Here is a 12,073-nt window from a genome sequence, read left to right as displayed (position 1 = left end):
AAAGCTGGGAGGACATATCTATTATCTGACCGATATAAAGCTGGGAGGACATATCTATTATCTGACCGATATAAAGCTGGGAGGACATATCCTATTATCTGACCTACAGTATATAAAGCTGGGAGGACATATCTATTATCTGACCTACAGTATATAAAGCTGGGAGGACATATCTATTATCTGACCTACAGTATATAAAGCTGGGAGGACATATCTATTATCTGACCTACAGTATATAAAGCTGGGAGGACATGTCTATTATCTGACCGATATAAAGCAGGGAGGACATATCTATTATCTGACCTACAGTATATACAGCTGGGAGGACATGTCTATTATCTGACTGATATAAAGCAGGGAGGACATATCTATTATCTGACCTACAGTATATAAAGCTGGGAGGACATATCTATTATCTGACCTACAGTATATAAAGCTGGGAGGACATATCTATTATCTGACCTACAGTATATAAAGCTGGGAGGACATATCTATTATCTGACCTACAGTATATAAAGCTGGGAGGACATATCTATTATCTGACCTACAGTATATAAAGCTGGGAGGACATGTCTATTATCTGACCGATATAAAGCAGGGAGGACATATCTATTATCTGACCTACAGTATATACAGCTGGGAGGACATGTCTATTATCTGACTGATATAAAGCAGGGAGGACATATCTATTATCTGACCTACAGTATATAAAGCTGGGAGGACATATCTATTATCTGACCTACAGTATAGAAAGCTGGGAGGACATGTCTATTATCTGACCGATATAAAGCAGGGAGAACATATCCTATTATCTGACCTAAAGTATATAAAGCTGGGAGGACATATCTATTATCTGACTGATATAAAGCTGGGAGGACATATCCTATTATCTGACCAATATAAAGCTGGGAGGACAAATCCTATTATCTGACCGATATAAAGCTGGGAGGACATATCCTATTATCTGACCTATATAAAGCTGGGAGGACATGTCCTACAGTAATGTGTTTATCCTTCTTTACTGTACAATGTTTAATTTACAGTACCAGTCAAAAGTTTGGACACACCTGTAGGTCAGCTTTGCACACTCTTGGCATTCTCTCAACCAGCTTCATGAGGTAGTAACCTGGAATGCATTTCAAATAACAGGTGTGACTTAATTTGTGAAATTTCTTTCCTTCTTAATGCATTTGAGCCAATCAGTTGTGTTGTGACAAGGTAGGGGTGGTATACAGAAGATAGCCCTATTTGGTAAAAGACCAAGTCCATATTATGGCAAGAACAGCTCAAATAAGCAAAGAGAAACGACAGTCCATCATTACTTTAAGACATGAAGGTCAGTCAATCTGGAAAATATCAAGAACATTGAGTTTCTTCAAGTGCAGTTACAAAAACCATCAAGTGCTATGATGACCAAGTGCTAATACCTATGTTTTACTCTAATACTTATTTTTTACTTGCAAATTTCACTGTTGGTTAGGGCCTGTAAGTAAGCATTTCACTGTAAGGTCTAGACCTGTTGTATTTGGCACAAATGACAAATACACTTTGATTTGATTTGACATAACTGGCTTTCATGAGGACCGCCACAGGAAAGAAAGACCCAGAGTTACCTCTGCTGCAGAGGATAAGTTCATTAGAGTTGCCAGCCTAAGAAATTGAAGCCAAAATAAATGTTTCACAGAGTTCAAGTAACAGACACAGCTCAACATTAACTGTTCAGAGGAGACTGCGTAAATCAGGCCTTCATGGTCAAATTGCTGCAAAGAAACCACTACTAAATAAGAATAAGGCTTGGGCCAAGAAACACGAGCAATGGATATTAGACCAGTAGAAATCTGTCCTTTGGTCTGATGAGTCTAAATGAGACATTTTTTATTTCAACCACCTTGTTTTTGAGAGTTGCAGAGTAGGTGAATGGATGCTCTCTGCATGTGTGCTTCCCACTGTGAAGCATGGAGGAGGAAGTGTGATGGTGTGGGGGTGCTTTGCTGGTGACACTGTCAGTGATTTATTCAGAATTCAAGGCACACTTAACCAGCATGGCTACCACAACATTCTGCAGTGATACGCCATCCCATCTGGTTTGCTCTTAGTGGGACTATCATTTGCTTTTCAACAGGACAATGACCCAACACATCTCAAGGCTGTGTAAGGACTATTTGACCAAGAAGGAGAGTGATGGAGTGCAGCATCAGATCACCTGGCCTCCACAATCACCCGACATTAACCCAATTGAGATGGTTTGGGATGAGTTGGACTGCAGAGTGAAGGAAAAGCAACCAAGTGCTCATCGTATGTGGGAACTCCTTCAAGACTGTTATAAAATCATTCCAGGTGAAGCTGGTTGAGAGAATGCCAAGAGTGTGCAGAACTGTCATCAAGGCAAAGGGTGGCTACTTTGAAGAATCTAAAATATTTATATTTTTTAACGCTTTTTTGGTTAATATATGGTTCCGTGTGTTATTTCATAGTTGAATGAGTAGGTGTGTTTAAACTTTTGACTGGTACTGTACATTAAAAACACCAAAAACGTTGATTTAAAAACAGGATATGTCCCATGTTAAATGGAATATGTGAGAAAATACCGGTTGACACATTTTCCACGATACATATCACCACCAAAATCAGACCGTCTTGACTGCATATTTCCTATAGAAGTTTTCTCATGAAATACCAGTGGAGGCTACTGAGGGGAGGAAGGCTCATAATAATGACTGGAAAGGAGCAAATAGAATGCCGTCAAATTATGTGTTTGATGTATTTGATACCATTCCACCTATTTGGCACCAGTCATTACCACGAGCCCGTCCTCTCCAATTAAGGTGCCACCAACCTCCTGTGTTGGATACAATCTCTTTTTCAATAGACACCTGGTCCAGGATGATTGAATGAAAGAATGCTCTAGTATTACATGGTGAGAGAATATAGACTAGTTGTTTCAGCTATAATTGAATGAGAAGATGCTGGGGTACAATGAGAGCAGCAGACCAGTGTTATGGAAGATTACAGGGCGGATGTAATCTTTTCCATAATTGCTGAGTGCAGCAGGTTGGCCAGGCACTGAAAGAATGGACAACAGCTGGAGAGCTGTATGAGTGTTCCCCAGTGAATGATTTACTCTGACAGAGCCCTGCACAAACCAATTCCCCCACTCCACTCAACTCCACCATACAACTGTGCCGAGCCGCACGGCCATCAGATCTTAGGGAAATACGCTCTGCTCGAGAGGACCTCGTTTATAGGTTTTTATATTTTAACACACATGCAGTACACACACTGGCAATATCTGCCTATCTATCTCCCTGTCTTTCTATTGCTTTCTCTCTCTATCTCTCTATCACACACACAATCACACAAACAAATTTGAAAGCAGAACCAGCCTCTATAGATTAATGCAGTTGTGGGGATATACAGTAGACACATACAGTACAGATGCATATAAAAACAGATAACCCTCTGGGATAAAAAATAATCATAAAAAAATGTCCACCCTTTTACACAATTATCCCTCTACCAGTCACGTAATCACATTTTATAAATGGCATAACCAAAACTCTATAATCATATGCAACTGTATGTGTTTTGAGTTCAATTTATTGTAAATTCATTTAAATTAGGAAATTAAATAGGTCTAGCTACCTCTCCATCTTCCTGCGTGCCTTCCTACCTCTGTCTCTGCATTGAGGGTTAAACAGGGTAACCCTGCTCTGACCGAACCAGGCATAATGCCAGCTTGCCTGCCTGGCTGGCACACCACACAGTTCTCTCCCTTCCCTTCCTCTAGCCCCCCATTCTCCGTGCCAGCCTGTGCCATCCCAGGTCCTGCTCTACACCACCCCCCCAACTCACTGCCCCTAAATTACCTTGTCCCACAGCCTTGGCCGTGCTGCCCAGTCCCTACCCTCCTCTAGCCCACCAATCCCCTAATACCCTTGCACCTCTCTAGCTCCCCAACCTTGATCTGTGTCCCCATTACCTGGCCTCCATCCCCCAGTCTAAGCCCCATGATTTCCGCTAAGTCCTCGCACCCTCCGGTACCCCAGCATGTGCTCTACTACCCCACAGTCCGAGCCCCTTGATGTACCTCAGTCCCCTCTCCCTCCAGTCCCCAGTCCGTGCTCTCCAGTCCTTCAATACCCCTGCCATGGCCTTCAGCCAGTCACAGCTTTATAATGAAGTCACTCACTGACACACACAGACAGACAGGAAGTGCCATGCACTGCGCAGCCATGAAGGAATGCCAGTTATGTCCGTCCACTAGCCCAAGATGTGCACATGGCCACCTCTCTAAAGCAAGCCAGGCTTGATAGTCCCCTGGGATCTGACAACTGAGGCCCAGTTGTTGCTCTGTGATGTTTTGTTGAGATTATTTTTGTGGAGGCTATTTACACTGAGTTGACATTCACAACTATGACATCTTTATTGAAGTGAATGCAAAACAATATTGTTTGGTAGAAATTGCATTAAGTGAATATAAAACCATTTATACTCTATTTATATATCAAATAAATGAGTATCCCTGTTTTCAAATGACAGCCTGACCTGTTGAAAAACAAAGAACAATAACAGCTGAGCTTCAATACACAGCTGTGTCTCACCAGCTCACAGGATTCTGGGTTGTGTGAGTGTGTGTGTGTTTATGGGGGTTCAACCTAGCTTCCTCAGGTGTGTCTGCATTTTGGGAGCCTCTGGAATGCAGACCAGAGAGAGAAGATCTGTGTTTTTACCTATTCTCTCTATAGGCTCAGGCTCCATCCAGAAACAAACAACTCTAGCTCCTACCCCCAAAGCACTTTATGTAGATCTGAAAATATTAGATAGCTAGGTATAAGAAATATGGTGGTAGCTTGCCCTAGGTTAGGAGGAAGGTTTGCCATTTTGGATATAGTAGCTTCCAATCCAATACTTTCAAATCCAAGTGTAGGATGTAGGGCTAGGGGTTGTTTTGGATAGAGCCTCAGGACTACAGAGAGCAGAGCCTCTGCCAGCTTATAGTACACAACTGCCTGTGCCTGCCTGGCTCCCTGGCCGCCCTGTGACACAAACAGAGCATGAATAGGCCCAGAGGACGGCCATAGATGCCTGGCCCCTGCACCCTGCATGGCTAACTAGCTCACACGTCCAGATAGATTTAATTTTAAAAAAGCTGACATTACCAGTGGCCAATGAGGAGTTGCCATAATGAGGCCACGTCACATAGGGGACTTGGAGAGTTCACTGCCTCAGTGTAGACGGTGGGATGGTGGTGGGATAGAGGGGAGGCGGCAGTAAGTTTTGTGAGGTTTGTGGCCAGTTGACACAAGCCAGACATTTGAGTAAGAGGACGAACATTTGATCTGTTAGGAGGGGTTCTGACAAAAAGGCTTTGATATATGCCGCTAGTGTTATATAAATCCAATCCATTAGAAGTGACATGAGCCCTGGTGCAAATAAATACGTAAAAAAAAACACTTTTGTTTTCCATTTAGCTAACCACTGTAGACAGATGCTAGGCAGGGACATGGGTGGAGAAGGGAGAGGGGGTGGATGGAATGATGGTGGGGTGCAAGTCTAGTTTAGGCATGCAGACCTAGACTTAGTATTGATTTTAATCCCTCGGGTCTGCAGCCCGTCGTAAATCTGCTGGAAGGTTGGTCCTTATCTCCCCCATATACCCCTCTGACTCCCTCTTCCCCAGAACACTGTTAAAATTACCTGTTTTCCCCCTCCACAGCAGTCAGTGCACTTATTGATCCCCAAATCGCTATTGCAGGACCGGCAAGCAGGCAGACATGCAAAGGCAGGCAGCTAGCCCTGCTAAAGCCTCCAGATCCAGCTGCTCAAACCCCAGCCGCGACTCAGGCCGCTAATCGCTCCCTAATAGGGAGAAACACAGATCGATGACAGTGACACGCGTAGTGGACACCATGGGTTGTGTTTTCATAGAAGTCAAGATAAGGCACCTCATAGTGCATAAACCCTTCTCATTGTTAAAGTGAGGCTCTTTCCTAAGGCCCCCTCCTCTCCCCTCCCTAACCCTACATCTACCAGGAACAGGATTAAATGTTTTGGAGCGCCCTACAGCTCGCTATCAACAAAAGGTGTAAAAGGGAACCAGATGAGATCAGGGATAGAAGGAGGAGATTGAGGGATAGAAAACCATTAGCTGGAAACCATTAGCCCTTCATACATTTATCACTGACACACCTATGATGTGCCTCCAGCATGTCTTGATAAGCAGATCACAGTAACCTGAAAGGTCACTGTGGAACTAATGAGAAAGAGACTCACTTCAGTTTGAGAAATCAAATAAATAGTGTGCTTCCAAGATGTAGCAGTTTATGTAACAATAACAAAAAAGGGGCCTCAGGTTAGCAGATGGATTTGGTCAATGCCTTCACCCTGTCTGATGATAAAATTAACCCTTCAAATAAACTAATGAGGTGTCCATTTGTATCAAATAAATGCCGTGGCTCCATGATATAATGGTCTAGGGAACAATAACAAAAAGGCCTCAGGGAAAAAGATGGGTTAGGAACAGTGGAGGCTGCTGAGGGGAGGACGGCTCATAATAATGGCTGGAACGGAGCAAATGGAATGGCATCAAACCATGTTAAGGTGCCACCAACCTCATGTGGTTAGGAACAGCGAGGTCAAATCCTTTGTCTTACATTAAAATGAAACATTTAACAACCCTTTTAAAAACTTTTACATGAGGCTGAATTCAAATAGTGAAGTCATCACCAGTAGTAGTTTTGTTAATATATTTGTCACGGATCCCTCTGGAACTTTCGTTGCGCACACCTGGCCCCTATTCCCACTGATTGTATATGTATACAGTTGAAGTCGGAAGTTTACATACACTTAGGTCATCAAAACTCGTTTTTCAACCACTCCACAATTTTTTTGTTAACAAACTAGTTTTTGCAAGTTGGTGAGCATGACACAAGTAATTTTTCAAACAATTATTTACAGACAGATTATTGCACTTATTATTCACTGTATAACAATTCCAGTAGGTCAGAGTTTACATACACTAAGTTGACTGTGCCTTTAAACAGCTTGGAAATTTCCAGAAAATTATGTCATGGCTTTAGAAGCTTCTGATAAGCTAATTGACATCATTTGAGTCAATTGGAGGTGTACCTGTGGATGTATTTCAAGGCCTACCTTCAAACTCAGTGCCTCTTTGCTTGATATCATGGGAAAATCAAAAGATATCAGCCAAGACCTCAGAAAAACAATTGTAGACCTCCACAAGTCTGGTTCATCCTTGGGAGCAATTTCCAAATTCCTGAGGGTTCCACGTTCATCTGTACAAACAATAGTACACAAGTATAAACACCATGGGACCGCGCAGCCGTCATACTGCTCAGGAAGGAGACGCGTTCAGTCTCCTTTAGATGAACGTACTTTGGTGAGAAAAGTGCAAATCAATCCCAGAACAACAGCAAAGGACCTTGTGAAGATGCTGGAGGAAACAGGTACAAAAGTATCTATATCCACAGTAAAACGAGTCCTATATCGACATAACCTGAAAGGCCGCTCAGCAAGGAAAGAAGCCACTGCTCCAAAACCGCCATAAAAAGCCTGACTACGGTTTGCAGCTGCACATGGGAACAAAGATCGTACTTTTTGGAGAAATGTCCTCTGATCTGATTAAACAAAAATATAACTGTTTGGCCATAATGACCATTATTATGTTTGGAGGAACAACGGGGAGGTTGCAAATGGGTCTTCCAAATGGACAATGACCCCAAGCATACTTCCAAAGTTGTGGCAAAATGGCTTAAGGACAACAAAGTCAAGGTATTGGAGTGGCAATCACAAAGCCCTGACCTCAATCCTATAGAAAATTTGTGGGACAGAACTGAAAAAGCATGTGCGAGCAAGGAGGCCTACAAATCCGATTCAGTTACACTAGCTGTCAGGAGGAATGGGACAAATTTCACCCATCTTATTGTGGGAAGTTTGTGGAAGGCCACCTGAAATGTTTGACCCAAGTAAAAAAAAATTAAAGCGATGCTACCAAATACTAATTGAGTGGAGGTAAACTTTCGGCCCACTTGGAATGTGATGAAAGAAATAAAAGCTGAAATAAATCATTCTCTCTACTATTATTCTGACAGTTCACATTCTTCAAATAAAGTGGTGATCCTAACATGGAATCTTTACTAGGATTAAATATCAGGAATGGTGAAAAACTGAGTTTAAATGTATTTGGCTAAGGTGTATGTAAACTTCTGTCTTCAACTGTATATGTGCCCTTTATTCACCATGGTGCTGTTGATTATTGTTACAATGTCCGTTGGTGTGTGTGAGTACCTGTGCCTTTTGGCTTTCGTGCCATTGTGGATCGCGCAGATGATTACGGGCCTCATCCCATGTGATAATCTTTGTGAGTTTGTGTATTTATTCAAGGTACTCCTCGCTCTTTTGTTTTGGGTTTCAACCCCGTGTTTTTGTTATGTGTTTGCTTGCTCTTCGTCCCCGTGCCTTTAAACGTCATGCCGTAATTTGGGCTAAATAACAAACCCTATTACTCATTCCTGCGTCTGTCTCCCGAATCCATTATGAAAACTTGACAACCCTTACCACAAATGACTGTTAAAATAGCACCACCAAGACAAACCATTAATATTTGCACGTTATGATAATGTAAGATAGTTCTAATAAGCTTATGATACATTCCTCTGTTAAATTAATATTGAAGAAAAAAAGTATTACTTAAAATGACCATGAACAGCAGAAAATGTCCCAGATTGTGCCTTTAAAGAGAGCTGGATAAGGGCAGGGGGGTGAGAGCTTTCAGTTGGGCAATGCCTAACGGTCTGCCTGTCAGAGAGAGACTCAGAGTTCCCTGGTAACAGGCTCTGAGGGCATGGCATTTCAACAGCACAATGGGTGCACTGTAGTGGACAGGGATGGGACAGGGCCCTTTATATGAAAACCCCAGGACTGCACACACAGAACAGGCACATTTTTGACCCATCATTGTACCCTGCTGAAGAAGAATTGAACATGAAAAACATGGTCTGACAACTTAAATTACAATATATTTAACAAAAAGACAGGAAGATTGGAATGTTACAATGCACATTGAATTAGTGAAGTAGATTGCAATTGTGAATGTCAAAAACTGGTTAACAGATACAGTATTCACATACTTACAGCATGTACAACAAATATAACTGGGTCATGAAATTAAGACTATAGATACAAACATAAGACAACCAAATATACGAAAACAAGTGTTTGCTTTGAAAGTTGATTGTACAGTAGGCTAGAGCTTCTATAAAAGGATGAGACAGGTGACAAATTGTACATCACAAATTCATGTGTCAACAAATACTAAACTATTTAGGAGTAATCTATTAAGGCTTGGTTCTCATGATCAAGCAGTCAGTTTCTTATTGTACATATTAAAGACAATGCACCCTGACACCACAATAGTTGATTCCTATTAATAAACAACTGTGTATCAAAATGGAACAATTGAAGGCTGACCATTAAACCTAAATAGGTACAAAGATGCATTGGCTCTCATCCAGTGGAGGCTGCTGAGGGGAGGATGGCTCATAATAATGGCTGGAACCGAGCAAATGGAATGGAATCAAACCATGTGTTCGATGTATTTTATACAATTCCACCTATTCTGCCCCAGCCTTTACCATGAGCCAGTCCTCCCCAAGTAAGGTGCCACCAACCTCCTGTGCTCTCATCGTGTTATTCTATTGCAGTTATCTTTTGAGGCTGGGTGAAAATAAATTATGGCATATCCTGCAAGAAGCCCAAAAACAACATCAATATTTTATCCTGACAAATAAAGTAGGCAAAACATTGGTTCACACAAGAGGTAGTTCATTAAAATATTCAAAAACATTTCAACTGATACACGTTAATCTGGTACAGGTGTGTGGTTACTGGGCTGGGTAACTGATTAGCAGCACACGTCATTCTGTGTGGCAGGTGCGTAACACAGAACCATATATTTGAGAGGAATCAGAAACACGCTCACAGCTGGTGGTATTTCTCCTTGCAATGCGATATGTGTTTGTATAATCTGTCTATTCGGTTCTGTAGTACAGCCGCGTGTTCATAGGAGAGAAAACCTAATTCCGGAGACAAAGGTTCGCTGTCTCTGTACAGCTCGAGAAGCCGAGTCCTGGTGTCCCTGCGCCGGTGCAGTTCTATCACTCGCTGCGCTGTCCTCTTTCTGAACACAGACACGGAGCCCAAGACCGTGCTGTGGTACTTCTCCCACATATCAAGCACCCGGTATCCATGTACAAGCCCTGCCTCGTTGTCTATGAATACCAGGTCACCGCGGGGCGTTCTGAGCAGGTTGTTGGTCTCCCTCTCCATCACGCGCGAGTCCCACTGCAGGCTAAATAGGTTGCTAACGAGCCTGTCGAAGTTAGCAGACAGGTAGTCCAATATTATCAGGTCGGTCCACTGCATTAGCTCGAGCAACTCCGCAGTCGTTTTGTTCCCCAGCTCCCCTTGCAGAGGACGCAGCCCCTTGCTCTCCTGGCGCAGCGGAGCAGGTGTGACTACCCCGGTCAGGTTGGCGACCCACTCCGTGAGTGAAACAACCGCCCGCTCACTCCACTGTAAACCGCCAATTCTTCTCCTAACAGAAGCCCATTGTTCACTGTCAACGTTCAACTGGGCAAGGATGAGAGGCGGTAGATTTGTAATACCTAGCAAATTAGCCAGGTAATAAGTCAGCGTTTCCCCCTGCACCTGGTCCGCGTTTATTCCATAACGCACGCAAGCTTTGGCTCCGTCCGAAAAAGTGGCCAGCTGATTGGATATTCTACCACAGCCCGGCTCCAGTCTGACTATGCGGCGTCCCCGGGCTCTCTCTCTCCAAGCCCGGGCATGTTCCTCACTGAAGCTGGCGGGAAGCTGAGCCTCCAGCCATTCACTCCAAAAAATACCCTCAACGAGCGAGCCAAATTTGTCCGGGACCTCCCTCTGTAGTGACCCCTTGTTATCTACATTCATATGGTAATCTCTGCTTCCTAAATAGCCAATTTGATCCCTAACACCAGTAACGTTGCGGACATCGAGTCTGCCCCCCAAGTGCAGTCTCTGTGCCACTGGAACAGCGAGCAGAGCACGGAAAGTTTTAGCGGAGATGTCCGGTGATGGCCCAACGTGAAAGGACTTCGGTAACTGTAGCCCCCGTTTGTATCTCTCCAGCCGACTCTCCAGCCTGCTCCAGACGTAGAATACACAGGCACAAGTGCAGAGAAAAAGCAGTGCAAGTAAGTTCGCGGACACAGCCCTCATGTTTACTGACAGCCGCCCTTCCCTTTGTTGCGCAGAGACAACTCGCACAACCCCAACGGTAATGCTGTTCGCATATCTGTTCCGCTTGGGTGAAATAAAATCCTTATCCGTCGATATGAGTCTTATTTATCGGACGAGCTTTTTTTCATAATAGCTGGTTTCCGACCGCGAACGGCTTTCTCTCTGCGTCTCCATCTCTCCGGTCTTCACTGGGTGAGGCTGGTTTAGTTTGATTTGTGTAGCTACTAGCTTCGGCTCAGATACTAGGATGAGGAACACGTGACTCAGGTTGCGAGCTGGTAGGCGTATCATGGGAAGTGGTGGGTCCTATGGAAGCGGTACTTTGGAGAGCTACACATCCAGAGGAAGTGCGGCTAGGCACCCGATGGTACACGATTCTGTCAGAATCAGACAGCACTTTATTTAATTGTTTCAGGGTTGGAAATAATTCATTCCAATTGTTCACGTGAAACGTATAATTACGAAAGAGTGCTCCTGAAACAAGTTTCAGGGACTTGATCCATGCAGTCCACTTAAATATCCCAAACCAAAAACATAATATAGGCTAACATATAAAGGTCCACTGCAACCATTTTTTCAATATCAAATAATTTCTGGGTAACAATTAAGCACTTTACTGTGATTAACTCAAAATTATAAAAGAAAATAAACAAATAGCTTCTTGGCAAAGAGTAATTTCTCAAGCAAGAATTTTGCTAGGGCTGTCTGAGTGGGGGAGGGGGGTACTGAAAATGTGCTGTTATTGGCAGAGGTTTGGCTCTCTTCCTTTTTG

The 12,073-nt window shown here is 43.3% G+C and overlaps 1 protein-coding gene across 1 annotated transcript; it reads right to left on the bottom strand.

Moving 5' to 3' along the window:
- Nucleotides 1-9,016: 9,016 nt before the first annotated feature.
- LOC124003091 (four-jointed box protein 1-like) lies at nt 9,017-11,524 on the bottom strand. The gene has a single exon (XM_046311183.1). It carries the CDS (start codon nt 11,278-11,280, stop codon nt 9,997-9,999), a length of 1,284 nt encoding a protein of 427 aa, XP_046167139.1. The 5' UTR covers nt 11,281-11,524; the 3' UTR covers nt 9,017-9,996.
- Nucleotides 11,525-12,073: the final 549 nt, after the last annotated feature.

This window comes from Oncorhynchus gorbuscha, linkage group LG01 (assembly GCF_021184085.1).
Source record: "Oncorhynchus gorbuscha isolate QuinsamMale2020 ecotype Even-year linkage group LG01, OgorEven_v1.0, whole genome shotgun sequence".
NCBI lineage: Eukaryota > Metazoa > Chordata > Actinopteri > Salmoniformes > Salmonidae > Oncorhynchus > Oncorhynchus gorbuscha.
The sequence above is the reverse complement of the archived record's forward strand: the minus strand, read 5'-3'. Positions and strand labels throughout refer to the sequence as shown.

Coding starts and splice junctions, on each gene's coding strand:
- LOC124003091 (XM_046311183.1), bottom strand. CDS start 11,280: ATGAGGGCTGTGTCCGCGAACTTACTTGCACTGCTTTTTCTCTGCACT.